The sequence below is a fragment of the Neofelis nebulosa genome, chromosome 2 (assembly GCF_028018385.1).
Source record: "Neofelis nebulosa isolate mNeoNeb1 chromosome 2, mNeoNeb1.pri, whole genome shotgun sequence".
NCBI lineage: Eukaryota > Metazoa > Chordata > Mammalia > Carnivora > Felidae > Neofelis > Neofelis nebulosa.
Window position 1 is genome coordinate 200723562 of NC_080783.1, and position 17239 is coordinate 200740800.

Consider the following 17239-nt stretch of genomic DNA (forward strand, 5'->3'; position numbering starts at 1 on the left):
ATACACATCTTCCTCAACTTCTGATGGGGTTAGATCCTCCTGATAAATCCATCAAGTTGAAAATATCCTTAAAAGTACATTTAATACACTTAACCTATGATAGTTTTACCTAGCATACCTTAAATGTGCTGAGAACACTTCCATTAGCCTATAGTTGAGCAAAATCATCTAACATAAAGCCTATCTTAAAGTGTTGGATACCTCATATAATTTACTGAATACTTTACAGAAAGTGAAAAACAAAACGGTTGTGTGGGCGCTAAATGGTTTAAGTGTATATCAGTTGTTTACCCTCCTGATCATGTGATGGGACTGGCAGTCACACCAGCTGTGCTGCCCAGCACCAGGAGAAAGTATCTTTCTTCCGGCATAATGCTAGCCTAGGAAAATATCAAAATTCAAAGTATGATTTCTACTGAATGCCTATCACTTGTGCACCAGTGTAAAGTTGAAAAATCTTAAGTCAAAACATCCTAAGTCAGGGACTGTCTATAAATCATTTTTCAAACAAGAGTCAAAAGAATTGGCAGTATCCAAATGCCATATTAACTCATGAAATACAGAAAATTTTAGTACTCATTTATTTTCATGCAGGTAGAAAAATCTCTGAAAAATAAGTTAGGTGGGGTGGAAAATAGTTCTTCCAACATTTGGGGTCTCTATTTACAAGGCCAAAAGTAAAAATTATGGAAGGCCACAAACCAACCCACATTTACTGGGCCTCACTCTGGGTGAACCATAATGCCAAGTGAAAGTTCTCTCCGTAACTCCAGAAGATTTATACATTGCTATGAAAAGGATAGAAAAGGGGAGCCTGGGTGGCTCAGTTGGTTAAGCATCCTACTCTTGATTTGGGCTCAGGTCATGGTCTCATGATTTATGAGATTGAGCCCAGCATCACACTCTGCACTGACAGTGCAGAACCCGCTTGGGATTCTTTCTCCCTCTCTCTGCCCCTCCCCTGCTTGCATGCATGCTGTCTTCAAAATAAATATTTAAAAAATAATAAAGGAGCTCCCAACTGCCAAAGCTGGGACAATTTGTGCAACAGAGTAAATGACAGCACTGACCCATGGAATTAAATATCCCTGAGTCCACAGATACAATTTTTAAAAAATGGGGAAGACAGCTCCTCCTTATAGGATTCTAGTTGGTATAAATGTAAAATACGCATAGTGAATAAACATGTGGCAAATGCCACAGTAATACAGGCAGTAACAATCCAGATGTCAAAATCAGTGAACCCAAGACTGATAGTTTTAAAGTATACTCAAGTTACTTATTAATTACAAAGGGGAAATCAGTAACTACAGTGGAACAGTATGGCAGACACTACCTTAAACACCAAGTGATCAAAGTCAACAGTAGTAAGACATACGGACATCATGTTTGTTAATACAATGCAGTGAGAAGGGCACAGAACTCTTTTGGTATTCTTGCCCAAAAAACCCTCAATCTAATAGTGAGAAATTATCAGACAAATCCAACGCAAGGGGCATTCTATAAAATACTTGGCCAGTTCTCTCCAGTGTCAATCATAAAAGGTAAGATTGAAGAACTCACAGGCTAGAGGCCTAAAGACAACTAATGTAATATGGAATCATGGACTGGATGCTGAGCCAGAGAAAAAGGGACATTCCTTGGACAACTGGCACAATCCATAGGTTAATAGTACTCTATCAGTATTTAGTTTTTTGATAATTGTACTATGGTTATGTAAAACGTTGACAGTTTGGGGAAAGTCAAGTGAAGGGTGTACGAGAACTCTTGGTACTATTTTCACAAAAGTCTAAAATTATTCCAAAGTAAGTGTTTTTTTTTTTTTTTTTTAATGGAATTATGTTAGGGGAAAGTAGCCAATCAAATGTGACTAAGATTAAATTGAGTGAATTTAAAATTTATGCATTTTGTTCATCTTAAAAGTCAGAATGCTTTGAATCAACACTGGTATGTGTGGTAAGATTGTTCAGTTCCCGGGGCGCCTGGGTGGCTCAGTCGGTTAAGTGTCCAACTTCGGCTCTGGTCATGATCTCGCAGTACGTAAGTTTGAGCCCCATTCTGGGCTCTGTGCTGACAGCTCAGAGCTTGGAGCCCGCTACAGATTCTGTGTCTCTCTGCCCTTCCCCCGCTCACATACTGTGTATCTCTCCCTTTCCCTCTCAAAAATAAATAAACATAAAAAGACTGTTCAGTTCCCCCTCAACAAAGGAGAAACAACATGGCTATCCAAAATCTTACATTCACAAATGACAGAACAAAATAAAGCACTGAGGGCAAATTATCAAAAGTCAACAATTTCCACTGGCAAAGTGGTCATTGGCAAGTAAGATAATTCATTTTAGCTGCACTGGGGGTTCTTCATCAAACCAACTTTTGGACCAAACTTATAGAGTGAACATAATCTCGTTTTTTATACTACAAAAGAAAGCCTGTGTGTGTGTGTGTGGTTTTTTAAATACACAAATCCAACATGTGGACCTTCTCAACCCTCAGGGAGAGCTAGGTGAGCAGCCTTTAGAGAGGCTCCAAATTCCTTTCAGATTGCCCCCAAAATCATTCCAGTATTTCCTATGATGTGAAAAGAAAAACTGGGAAGCACTGGCTTAAACTTACATTTCAAATTGCAAAAACATCCTGAATGATCTCATATCCAACTTGAACACAAGGTAGAAAAATGAAAGTAAAATTGCTTTTGAATTTGCTTTTCTCAGGATATTTTCCCTTTTGAAGGTGAAATACTGGACAATTAAGCCCATGGTAGTGCTCTACATGTCACAGAAGTTTGAACTAAAACTGTAAACAATGAATGTTAAATTTCTAAATTCAGAAATTGGGCATCTTCAAACTGAGCAAAGGACTCCCCAATTTTGGGTGAAATGTATTTTAGAAAAAGTTTGGCAAACAGGAATACCTACGTATACTGTACTGTGCCTCAAGCAGAGAAAAGTTCTCAACTCAAAGTGACAACTATAATGCTAGTCGCTAATTAGCATTATTACTTTTATCACATCCTATATTTAGTAGCCTGGGTTGTGTAGAATAGCCAAATGAGTAAGTCATTTGAGGACAAAACACTGTCCAACATCATTAAAACCCATTTTCAGTACCTTTTCTTATTACATGAGTTTTCACACATTTAACACACATTTAGCACAACTGGGACATCTTAAGAACTAAAAATCTTTTACTTATTTATTTCATTTTTTAAAGTAATTTCTACACCCAACGTAGAGCTCAAACTCACGACCTGGAGATCAAGAGTCCCATGTTCTACCAACTGAGCCAGCCAGGCACCCCAAGGGCTTAAACTCTTTAAGGCAGAGAAGCCCCAAACCTTGGGAAATAAACAAAGATGAACCAAATACCATTATGTTTTTATGGTTCACAAAGACCCAAGCCTTACTGGGATTTATGCTTGGACCTGCATCCACATGAATTACTCTTTAGATAAGCCACATTTCAAATTAAACACTTAGATCCTTGATACTGGACTCTACCTACTTTGCAAATAAAATTATAAGCTATCTGGCCAGATTTCTACAGGGTTAGACAAGTGCCTGGCACCTAATAAGCACTCACAAATATTTGCTGAATGATTTCCCAATGGCTCTACCTTCTCTGGGAAGCATTATGAATTCTGGCCCACCTTTTTCTTTACAGAGGTCCCGGATACAAAAGCAAACCTGAACTATTTCATTTCAGCAAACTTTCTAAACATAGTTGCCATCTCATCTCTTAAAAGTCCTTACATTCCAAATCTTTCATTAAAGATAGTAGACTCAAATCATACTAATAAATGGTACTAGAAGTGATGCTCAACAGGATCTCACGTTTATTGAGAAGTGATTAATGGTAAAAAGAAAGGCAATGCCCTTTCCTCATTGGCTGAACAAGAAACTGAAGAAACATTCACTACACGTTTTACAATATTTTTCTCTTCCAAAATGCATTTCTGTAAACAAATTTTTACCACTGTTCTTAGCTTTGAAATCAAATTAATCCTGACTTAATCAGTATAATGTACAAGAACAGAAAATTTCTTAGGACGCCTAGTAGTTTACTTTGAGTAACAAAGGGTCAGAGAAAATGAACCACCCTTAAAGACACAACCTTGGGTAACACTGTTAAATTCTCCAAGACAAAAATTCTTCATAAAAATGTTCTTCCAGTTCGGAAGGGGAAAAACCAAATTCCCACTTTCTGGGGTGGAGGCCCAAAATCTTCGAAACTCAAGTGTTCTCCAAGTGCAAATGTCAAAATGGGGAGAGGAAAGGGTTTAAAAATTAGAGAAAACTGTATGCACTTACGGACTTTAAAATCCGAAAAACATAGTAAAAAGACAAAAAAACAAAGCATTATGCTCTGAAATCACAACCAAAGCCAAAATAAAAGGGACATTTTTCACCTAAACTACCTAGAGGGATTTTTTGTTTAGTTTTTTCTTTTTCTTTTTTTTTTCATTTTCCAGTTAAGTCCTATGTCTTTTGTGAAATTCCAATACTTAAACTGCAAGTCTGCAATCGTCTCTGAAGTCAATGAGATTAAGAAAAAAGTCCTAATTCTCTTGAAGGTCATTTTTTTTCCTCTTAGGATATGCAGATGCAACCGTTGCTGCAGTCTGTGGAGAACTGCCTTTTATTTGCCACGACCTTGACGTTCCTACAGAGGTTAAAAAAAAATTGAAATCATTAGTTAAAACTTATCTGAACATGCTTAAAAATTAGAACTTTATAAACAATTCAATAGAAATTTAGTTATTTGTGCTAGATAGAATATTCCTTACAAATAAAAATTTTTTTTCCTGTATTTTAAACCAAAGTAGTAACACTCAATCACACCAATTAATAAAAAAAAATGTTTTTGACTTTAAAATTTCTGACATGACTGAGCAGATTTGTTTTCCAACTATACTTGGTTTAGGCTAATACTTGTCATTTCCCCAAAATATGAACCATTGGAAGTAATTCAAACATAATCAAAAGCCTAAAGAAGGAAAGCAGCATATAAGGAATACTTAAAAAAAAAGAAAAAAAAAAAAAAAAAAAAAAAAAACACCTAACAGTACTATAGAGTCATCCTATACTAGTCCTAAGGCTCTAGGCATATTCACAGGTTTCAATTTCCTTCTTTTATGAAATGAGGATACATATCTCACAAGACTGTGGACGAATTAATGGACTGACATACAGAAAGCTCTTAGTCCATAGCAAGAAAGAAAATTATCCTCTTAACCCCTAGGGACAGTTTAAAATCCACTTAGAGACAGAATTTTGAAAATTGACTGCAATACTTAAGTTTTCCCTGAAAAAAATCTACATGCTCATTTCTTAGTAAAAATCATTCTTTATGTGCCTTTCAAAAATTTATCCTAAACAGCCTCCCATTTCACACACTACCTCATGTATTAGAATTTTTTAAACTATGATTCAATCCATGTGCCTTTTAAAAGCAAAAACATTAAGAAGCACAAGGCCTGAACTTATTACTTGATTCATCAATCTGTTGGAGTAGAATCAATCATCTGCTCCCATCTACCCCATGGTAAATACGATTCCTACTAAGAACAGCAACTACCACTTATGGGATTCCATGTTCCAGACACTGTACGTAATAATGATCTTCATAACCACCCTGTAAAGGCTATTATTCCTGAGATAAGAAAACTAAAGTTCAAAAAATTTACTTGACCAGGATTACCTAATAAGAACCAAGATTCAAACCTAGGGCTATATACGACTATATAGGCTCTTTCTCTACAACAAGTTATTACAAATATTTATATAAAAATCAACAAAGTGAAGCTTTGTGATGAACAGACTACCCCCACCACTAAATTAACCCATAGATATAAAAACAGTATTAAGAGCAGTTATCTTTTTCTTTAAATAGACTCCCAGCATAGAGCCCAATGCAGGGCTTGAACTCACAATGCTGAGATCAAGACCTGAGCAGAGATTATGAGTTGGGACACTTAACCCACTGAGCCACCCAGGTACCAAGTTACCTATTTCTGATGTTCCATTTCACATATCTGGAATTCAGGGATAAACTCACCAACATACCAAGATGTGGGATGGATGGATGGATGGATGGATGATTATGTAAGTTTTATTTATTTATTTTGAGAGAGAGAGTGCGCAGGGTAGGGCAGGGGCAGAGAGAGAATACCAACCAGGCTGTCACTGTCAGTGCGGAGCCTCATGCGGGGCTCAAACTCACAAACTGTGAGATTATGAACTGAGTCAAAGTCAGAGGCTTAACTAACTGACTGAACCACCCAGGTGCTCCTGGGATATTATTTAAGACATTGTGACATTTCAAATTTAATAAAATAACTCACCCATACACTCCTATCTCTTGAAATTAAACCCAATTCAAGAATAAGAAATTCAGGGGGCGCCTGGGTGGCTCAGTCAGTTGAGCGTCCGACTTCGGCTCAGGTCATGATCTCACGGTCCATGGGTTCGAGCCCCGCGTCGGGCTCTGTGCTGACAGCTCAGAGCCTGGAGCTTGTTTCGGATTCTGTGTCTCCCTCTCTCTCTGACCCACCCCCGTTCATGCTCTGTCTCTCTCTGTCTCATAAATAAAACATTAAAAAAAAAATTTAAAAAAAAAAAAAAAGAATAAGAAATTCAGTCCAACACAAAAAAGACCTCAAAAGTTTTGATTCCCCTCATTTTCTTGCCCTTCCTGTATAATCTTCCAAAGTTTTGGTAATAAACATACTGGTTATAATAGGAAATTGCAATTAAAAAAAAAATCTCTGCAGTTGACCAAAGTCAAGCTTTATTGTTTATTTATTTTTGACACAGAGAGAAAGAGCATAAGCGGGGGAGGGGCAGAGAGAGAGGGAGATACAGAATCCGAAGCAGGCTCCAGGCTCCGAGCTGTCATGTCAGCACAGAGCCTGACACAGGGCTCAAACTCACGGACTGTGAGATCATGACCTGAGCCAAAGTTGGACGCTCAACTGACTGAGCCACCCAGGCGCCCCGTAAGTCAAACTTTGAACAGCACTTCACTTCTCATTAATTTTAAGCTCATCTACCTGGTTTTATCCTTCGTAATTTGGATGGATACGATTTACCTAATAACCTGTCTTCTATTATGGACCAAAATCTACCCTTGGGCTTCAGAAAATCTGGATTTTTCTTTTGTTTTTGTTTTTTAATGTTTATTTTAGAGAGAGACAGAGATACTGCACACGAGCAGGGGAAGGGCAGAGGGAGACACAGAATCTGAAGCAGGCTCCAGGTTCCAAGCTGTCAGCACAGAGCCCAACGTGGGGCTTGAACCCACAAACCAGGGCTTGAACCCCTTCCTTCCTTGATACTTAACTACCACAGCTTGCACTATCCTTGTAAAATCTGCACCCACAATTAAAAAATTAAATTGCATTATTGTTTTATGTAAAATTAGTCCCAACTCAATCAAGAGCTCCTACAAAGCAAATAATAGGTCTTCAACTAACCTCACTCACAAACTACTTATGAATTTAGCAATAGGTAACAGGCTACAGCTGACATTTATTTATTTTTAATATTTATTCATTTTTGAGAGACAGAGAAAAACAGAGCATGAGCAGGGGTGGGGTGGGGGGAGGGTGGCAGAGAGAGAAGGAGACACAGGATCTGAAACAGACTCCAGCTCTGAACTGACTCAGCACAGAGCCCAAGGCGGGGCTCGAACCCACGAACCATGAGATCATAACCTGAGCCAAAGTCCAATGCTTAACTGACAGAGCCACCCAAGCACCTTCGCTACAGATGACTTTTAAATAAAATTCTGGTGCTCATCACAAGAAAACAAATCATTAACTACCTCAAGTGACAGATGTTAACTTATTGTGGCAATCATTTATATCTAATCATTACACTGTATACCTTTAAACTAATACAATGTTGTTATGTCAATTACATCTCAATAAAACCAGGAAAAAAATTCTGCCTACTATCTCTTATTTTAATATAATGTAACCCCTAGGAATACAAATAAACGTATGTACCCCAAACTGTACTGCTAAATTAGAAAAACTAGAATTTTCTAGGAATGCAAACTGGTGCAGCCACTTTGGAAAACAGTAGGAAGGTTCTTCAAAAAATTAAAAATAGACCTACCCTATGAGCCAGCAATTACACTGCTAGGTATTTATCCAAAGGATACAGAAGTGCTGTTTGGAAGGGGCACATGCACCCCAATGTTTATAGCAGCACAACTGACAATAACCAAACTATGGCAAGAGCCCAAATGTCCAGCGACGAATGAATGAATGGATAAAGATATGGTACATATACACAATGAAACATTACTTGGTGATCAAAAGGAATGAAATCTTGACATTTGCAACAACATGGATAGAGCTAGGGTGTATCATGCTAAGCGAAATAAGTCAGAAAAAGACAAATATGATTTCACTCATGTGGAATTTAAGATACAGAATGGATAAATATAAAGGAAAGGAAGCAAAAATAATATAAAAACAGAGGGAGACAAAGTGTATGAGACTCAAATACAGAGAACATACTGAAGGTTGCTGAAGGGGTACTGGGTGGGGGTATGGGCTAAATGGGCAAGGGACATAAGGAGGACACTTGCTGGGATGAGCACTGGGTGTTATAAGTAAGTGATGAATCACTAAATTCTATTCCTGAAATCATTATTACACTATATGTTAACTAACTTGGACTTAAACAACAACAAAAAAAGATATATATATTTGTGTGTGTATACATATCATGTAATCATCAAAAAAAAAAACCTAGACATTGCTAAATCTGTTTTTTCCTAATACAGTTACATGTAAGTTTATCAGCATGCTTAGTAACAGCATTTACAGTATTTAGTCAGAAGAAACTCAAACCAGCATTTTGCAATTGCACTTACTGCATCATCAGATTTTTAAAACTAATAAGTCTTTTCTTCTTCATAATGTGTTAAGTCCCACAAATATCTGCTCAGTTTTGCCCCAAATACAATATAAAACTATTCCTGAATCTTAACCACACAATGATACCAAGAAGGCAGTACAAACTTCTGTCCTAACGTAAACCTGTATGCCAGGTTTATTTTAAATTACACAAATTACATACAAATACATGACACTAGTGGTCTTAATCTCCTGATCAACATCAAGAAAACATCACACTGATACAATTCAGCAAGCTGAATTAACTGGTGTTCTACTTCCAAATACAGCTTTGATGTATACACGAAAATTAAGCTTATATATTTACAAATAATAAAGATAACATCCATCTTCTCAGAGATTATAAAGATATTTAAGCATTCACATCACACTACCTTGAAAGTAAAATAAATTTAGCACCAATAAAAAAACAATTCACAGGATTTTAAATACTAGATTTTAAACACATTTTCATTAGGGTGCCTTGCTGGCTCAGTCCGTAGAGTATGCAACTTTGCAATTTTTGATCTTGGGGTTGTGAGTTTGAACCCCATGCTGGGTGTAGAGATTACTTAAAAATAAAAAAAATAATAATAAATCAAAATTAAATATTTTCATTAAAAAATTATAGATTGGAAACAGAAGCAGTGGAATCTTGCTTGAAGGGCTTCCCACTGCCCAAATCTGTGACAATTAGAGCATTACACAACCTTAATATAATAAGTAAACTATCATAGTAATATCTGAATTAGGCAACGATCACCAATGGATGCTAAAACTAAAGGGTGAAAATTTGATGAGGAATAAGATGTTTACAATCTCAAACTATTTTCCCAATTAAAAGAAAAATAGCTTTATCCTCGAGAACTTGATGACATTTTAAATAAGTGATCAAAATTAACATTCCCAGTGATGGAATAAACTGTCTTCTAATGTGAGGCACTGAGGACACGAAATCACTTCTGTAATTCCTGCCAGAACCACAATCACGATGTCCATAATGAGGAAACCTTAGACAAACTGAAGGACATCCTGCAAAAATAAACACCATAGGGGCACCTGGGTGGCTCAGTCAGTTAGGCATCTGACTTCAGCTGAGGTCATAATCTCACCTCAGGTCACGATCTCACGGTTTGTTGGGTTCGAGCCCCGCATCAGGCTCTGTGCTGACAACTCAGAGCCTGGAGCCTGCTTCAGATTCTGTGTCTCCCTCTCTCTCTGACCCTCCCCCATTCATGCTCTGTCTCTGTCTCAAAAATAAACGTTAAAAAAAAAAAAAAAAAAGACCAAAAAGACATGAAAACTAGAAGATTCTGGACTGGAATCTGGACCACTAAAAAATGGCTACCAAGGACATTAAGATTTACTGGTAAAATATAAATAAGATCTGTAGATAACGGTATTGTGTGTCAATGTTAAACTTCCTGATGTTGATAACTGTGCTGTGGTTTTAAGTGCATGTTGTTTTTAGCAATTAAACAGCAAAATATTCAGAAGAAATGGATCTAGCTGCAATTTACTCTCAAATGGTCAGAAAATTACACATGTATCTCCAAAGAGAACGATAAAGTAAATGGGGCAAAACAATACACTGGCAAATCTGGGTGAAGAGTATACAGGCATTTGTGTACTATTCTTGAAATTTCTCGAAGTTTGAAATTATTTCAAAATAAAGTTAATAAAAATGGGAAGAAAATGACAGTTTTCATTTATTCTTCTGCAAAGAGTGACTACCCTAAAAGTTATGTTTAATAATTCACAAAACTTTGAAATGAGTTTTTCCTGAGACCTACACTGAGTCATTAAACACAGGGTATTTTAGCAAAAATTAAAATAGGGGTGCCTGGCTGGCTCAGTCAACAGAGCATGCAACTCTTGATCTCAGGGTTGTGAATTCAAGCCCCACACTGGGTGTAGAAATCACTTAAAAATAATAATAATAATTTTTTAAAAAGAGTATAAAAAACCAAAAAGTTTACACCTAGCAGCTCTTTACAAGTCTTTTAGAATGAGAAAAGAAGACAGAGAAGGTTCTAACACAAAGACCATCATATTTCTATACGCTTTTGGACATTAAAACCTTTTAGGCTTCAGGGCACCTGGGCAGCTCAGTTGATTAAGTGTCTGACTCTTAATTTCAGCTCAGGTCATGATCTCGTGGTTTCTGAGTTCCAGCCCCACGTCGGGCTCTGCATTGACAGTGCACTGTCTTGGGAGCCTGCTTGGGATATTCTCTTTCTCTCCCCCCCCCTTCCCTGTACTCTCTCTCAAAATAAATAAAATAAACTTTAAAAAATAAAAATAAATAAAATAAAACCCTTTAGGTTTCTATAGAAGACTTCTCTTTTACTCTCCGGGGCACCTGGGTGGCTCAGTTTGTTAAGCTTCCAACTTCAGCTGAGGTCATGATCTCCACAGCTTGTGAGTTCAAGCCCCACATCGGGCTCTGTGCTGACAGCTCAGAGCCTGGAGCTTGCTTCGGAGTGTGTGTCTCCCTATCTCTCTGCCCCTCCTCCACTTGTGCTCTCTCTCAAAAATAAGTAAACATTAAAAACAGAAGACTTCTCTTACAGCAGCTTTCACTTTTATGACTATTTCCTATTACCACTGAGAACAATTCCACTAAATGCTTTGACAATTTATGGTCAAAGGGCTTCACTTGTAAATCAGCTGTATTTATTGACATTTCTAATCAACCAATCCTACCCTAGTAAAAATAAAAAGCAAAGGATGGGGGACCTAGGGAAGTGATGGTGGATATATAATAAAAGGAAGAGAGAAGAGCACATAAAAGCAAAAGGGTCCAACTCCCAGCCAGAATTGCCATGAGCAAAACATACATTTGTCTTGTTGGAACACTCAAACTTTTAACATAAAGATGCTACTGACTCACTGCAGCAGGGAAAGTGGTAAGTCAAGTTGTTTTTCACCCATGGTACTGTCATGTGGAACCTGCCTACCCCTTTTTTTAAACCTACTGCTCCTAGAGCCACAGGCTAGACAGTTACAAGGATATCCGTGTTAAGAACAGGCTGAAGCGGTCAGTCGAGGTTAAGCTCTTGCCATGGATTTGCTGTCCACAGAGAGGTAAACCTAAGATCCTCAAGCACAAACACAAAATTAATTATAAAGTCCCAGTTAAACCAGAAAACAGCCCAAATGCTAGAAGGGCAGATACATGCATTCCTAGAGCTTTAGGATATTATGCTGCTAATAAACAAAGAATAGAGGAAAATCGTAGAGCAAGATCTTACTGAATTCACACCCATCCCCAAAATCCCCATTAGGACATTCATTCTAATCTCTGAATCAATCCACCATCTCAACAAGAACAATGAAGAGACTAAAGAAACAGTCTTAAGAAATAAATTTAAATATAGTAAGAAAGTGTAAACCAAGGGAAGAAGTTTCTAGCCCTCAGTATCTGGCCTGCCACTTAAATAGAAGTAACCACGCATCCCTCCTGAGCCCCTCCCCATTTTACATCTACTATTGTAAAACACAAAATTTCCTAAAAATATCCTAAAAGCCACAAGGTGGCAATGTTACTTAAAATCTGCACGTTTGAAAACTCTTCCTAGAATATAGATCTCATTTTTCCTCCATTTAGCTTAATACCCTTCTCTCATGTTTCTACCACCCCACTCCCTACACTTTTAAGAAGCCATGAAACACAACTGAGGCATATATTTATTTGTTGGTTATGATTTTATTAACTTTAAAATCTGATGTTCACCCCCCAAATTAAATTTACTTATAAGCCCTCAACTGATTTTCCTATGTCCCCAGGGGCCTTGATAGAACAGAAATTTCAGTGTCTCTGGCTGAAAATTAAAAAATGCTGATAGGCTAACATGAAAAAAATGTGATTGTACTAAAATGACTTTTTAAAAAATTTTTTAATGTTTGTTTTTGAGAGACAGAGAGAGAGTGTGCATGTGGGGGAGGGACAGAAAGAGAGGGAGATACAGAATTCAAAGCAGGCTCCAGGCTCTGAGCTGTCAGCACAGAGCCCGATGAGGGGCTCGAACTCACTAAACTGCGAGATCGTGACCTGAGCCAAAGTCAGATGCTTAATGACTGGGCCACCTCGGTGCCCCTATACTAAAATCACTTTTACAGAGACATATACCATATGATTTATTCACTTATATGTAAAATCTAAAAAAACAAAACAAATGAATAAAAAGACAAAAAGCAGAAACAGACCCATAAATACAGACAACAAACTGATGGTTGCCAGAGGGGAGGTGGGAGGAGTAGGCAAATAAGTGAAGGAGACTGATAGTCTTCCAGTTATGGAATGAGTAAGAGGATAAAATGTATGGCAAAAGGAATACAGTCAAATGGTACTATAATAGTCTTGTATGGTGACAGGTGGTAGCCACATTTGTGGTGAGCTGAAGAGTGTAGCATATAGAGAGAGTGTAACATATAGACTTGTCTAGTCAAATCACTATGTTGCACTCATGTAACACTGTGTGTCAATTAGACCTAAATTTTAAAAATTTGATAAGAAAACAAAAAGTTTAAAAAAATCACTTTCACGGCTTTATGTGGCTTATGAAATCAACCTTTGTAGTCTGTGGTGCTGTGAATGAGTTAAACGAGCCTAATGACAGTTACATACAATATTCCACCATCTATAGGTGGAGGGAATAAAAATATTTTCCATCAATTTTCCAATTTAAAGCTGAGCTATAGTATTTTATTAAGAATTATTTTCTACTGGGCACTGCTGGATGGTTCAGTTGGTAGAGCATGAGACTCTTGATCTCAGGGTTGTAAGTCTGAGCCCCACATTGGGTGTAGACATCACTTAAAAATAAAGTCGTTAAAAAACATATGTATTTTTAAAGATAGATAAATCTTAATCTTCTACCAAAAATATTTACCTTCTACCTTCTCAACCCCTGTTAAGTTTTTACAGGTACAGAAATGTATACTTATTTGGAATGAATTTCTGGGAAATGAGCAACAAGATGAAGTTAATGCCTTAACTAATAACATTTCCTACTATCAAATTTTTTCAAGACTGCTAATTAGAAGCTGAACTCCTATCCACATTTTACCAAAAGGGTTAGAAGTAAAAAGCCTAGACAATCCACTATATTCAGTACCTGAATAATAAAGCTGACTAATAACAGAACAAAGGGTAAAAGAAATGATACATTAACATTTTTTAGCTTAACTGAAAGTAAAATTAGCAAACACTAGCTCCAAATCAAATGAAATGGTTTGACAGGCTTGATACTCTCTGAATCACTCCTTGGCTTTCCAGTAAAACCTATATTTGAACCGAAACTAATTTCACAATAAAACCAATTTCTCAAAACACTTCAGAATACAATTAAACAAATAAGTTTTTAATAGCTTGTCAAATCCCCTCCTGTTCCCAGTGCAAGTATATTTTGCATTCGACAGATAAATTCAGAATGAAGTAGTCATTAGAATATGCTTCCAGCATTCTGATGATATTCCCCAGCTCCACCTCCAAAAATTTTCTGTAACCATCCTCAACACCTCCATTTATACCTCTCTAGTCCAAGCTATGGTCATCTCTCACCTGGAATTTGCCAAACTCTTAACTGACCTCCCTTTTACTCTCATGCCTTCTTCATGTATTCTAAGGGTTGGACCCTAAAATAGAAACTCAGCACTATTAAGTACCATGCTAAAAGTTGTTGAAGAATTTAATGAATGATCTAAAATAAACAAAAGTGGGGCGCCTGGGTGGCGCAGTCGGTTAGGCGTCCGACTTCAGCCAGGTCACGATCTCGCGGTCCGTGAGTTCGAGCCCCGCGTCGGGCTCTGGGCTGATAGCTCGGAGCCTGGAGCCTGTTTCCGATTCTGTGTCTCCCTCTCTCTCTGCCCCTCCCCTGTTCATGCTCTGTCTCTCTCTGTCCCAAAAATAAATAAAAAACGTTGAAAAAAAAAAAATTAAAATAAACAAAAGTATGTGCATATATACATACATGTGTATATGCCTAATACCACAAATCACAATCATTCATAGAAGACCTATATGCAAACAATTCATATATAATTTAATCTTAACAACACAATAGTATTATGGTATTTTTCTGATTTTTAAAAAATACTAAGACTCAGAGTTTACTTGCTCTAATCATAGTGGTAGATACGGTATCAGATCTTCTTCTAGAGTCCTTAGCCTTTCTGCTACTATACATTTGATACATTAACAAGACCACAGAATCTAGGGTTCATGCTCTCTATAAATAGTATCAACCTAGTATACACACCTAAATAATTTAAGGCCCACAATATGTAACATACTTTATAGAATCCCTTCCCCCATCTGAAGAAAAAAACTGATCACCTTTAAAAATCAGCCTCGAAACATCTTACTTTGGGCAACTTCAAGATGGCTGGTGGCCACAAAATCTTGTAGTTAAATCTTATCTAACAACTCTCTAAAAAATTAATGTGCCAGGGCACCTAGGTAGCCCAGTCGGTTGAGTGTCTAACTCTTGATTTCGGCCAGAGTCATGATCACACGGTTAGTGAGTCTCGCCCTGAGTTGGGCTCCCCTGCTCTCTTGGCTCTCAAAATAAATATATAAACAAACATTAAAAAAAAAAAAAAAAAGTTTCAGGGCGCCTGGGTGGCTCAGTCAGTTGAGCATCCAACTACTCTTAGTTTCAACTCAGGTCATGATCTTGCAGTTTGTGAGATCGAGTGCAAAGCCTGCTTGGGATTCTCTCCCTCTCTCGCTGTCCTACCACTTGCGCTCACTCCCAAAATAAACTTAAAAAAAAAGTTTCATTAAAAAAAGGTAATGCTGGGGCACCTGGGTGGCACAGTCGGTTAAGCGTCCGACTTCAGCCAGGTCACGATCTCGCGGTCCGTGAGTTCGAGCCCCGCGTCAGGCTCTGGGCTGATGGCTCAGAGCCTGGAGCCTGTTTCCGCTTCTGTGTCTCCCTCTCTCTCTGCCCCTCCCCCGTTCATGCTCTGTCTCTCTCTGTCCCAAAAATAAAAATAAAAAACGTTGAAAAAAAAAATTTAAAAAAATAAAAAAATAAAAAAATAAAAAAAAATAAAAAAAGGTAATGCCCCTTAGAGCCATAATGCCTCTAAAAAGTGGATTATAGCATCAAGTTACAGATGTAGGATATTAAGCCAAAGAGACTGCCACCTTTTAATGAACAAAAAAAAATAGGCAACTCACTAGAGACTCATAATATTGATAGCTGATTTAAAAAGGGCAGGGATAGGGGCACCTGGGTGGCTCAGTTGGTTGAGCATCTGACTTTAGCTCAGGGCATGATCTCGTGGTCCACAAGTTCAAGTCCCGTTGTCGGGCTCTGTGCTGACAGCTCAGAGCCTGGAGCCTGCTTTGGATTCTGTGTCTCCCTCTCTCTCTCTCTGCCCTTCCCCTGCTGAATCTCTCTCTCTAAAATAAGTAAAACTTAAAAAAAAAAATTAAAAATGGGCAGGGGTGACTGGGTGGCTCAGTTGGTTAAGCACTGACAGCACAGAGCCTGCTTCGGATTCTCTCTCTTCCTCTACACTCATACACACAGGCTCTCTCTCAAAATAAACTTTAAAAAAAAAAAAAAAAAAAGGAAGGCAAACTGGGGTGCCTGAGTGGCTCAGTCAGTTGAGTGACTCTTATTTCAGCTCAGGTCATGATTCCAGAGTCATGGGATTAAGCCCTATATTGGGCTCTGTGCTGAGCATGGAGCCTGCTTAAGATTCTCTTTCTCCCTCTGAACCTCTCCCCAGCTCTCACAGGCTCTCAAAAAAAAAAAAAAAAAAAAAAAATTCAATTAAAAAAAAATGGGCAAACTGCTCAAAAGATCATCCTTTCAGCCTTAAGACAGACCCCAACCCCAGTACTGAAAGGCACAGCCAGGCTTATCAGACACAGGTGAATTCTAACATTGCTTTTAAAGATAAAGTCTTGAGACAGAGACTTTTGAGGGGGAAGACAGGACTACAATACAAAGAAACTTTAGAAACCAAACTTGGCAGAAAAAAATGCATGAGGAACTTGAGGTAAGAGGCACACAAACCACTGACTAATGATATACATAATCTACAAGTTCTCAAACTTTAAAAATATGAGAGTCACCTACAGAACTGGTAAAATGCAGATTCCAAGGCCTTGGCTCCAAAGATGCTTATTGAGTAGGTGAGAGAGAACAAGAATCTGCAGTTTAAGTATTCACAGATGGTAATTTATGTAAATTGAGAAACTTCTCTTCCATCAACTTTTAATCCCATAAAAAATGCCCAGGAAGCTTACTAAATTAAATTTCTACTTTAGTAAGTCTGGGTGCAGAGCCCAGTTATCAGTATTTTTACAAATAC

At 37.7% G+C, this 17239-nt stretch overlaps 1 protein-coding gene across 1 annotated transcript in view; it reads right to left on the minus strand.

Annotated features, from left to right (window-relative positions):
• Positions 1-3809: 3809 nt before the first annotated feature.
• YTHDF2 (YTH N6-methyladenosine RNA binding protein F2) overlaps positions 3810-17239 on the minus strand; it is a 34926-nt gene continuing 21496 nt past the window's right edge. The window contains exon 5 of the mRNA XM_058718367.1: positions 3810-4659. Coding sequence (XP_058574350.1) covers positions 4636-4659 — 24 coding nt within the window. The 3' untranslated portion in view covers positions 3810-4635. The remainder of the gene's footprint in view (positions 4660-17239) is intronic.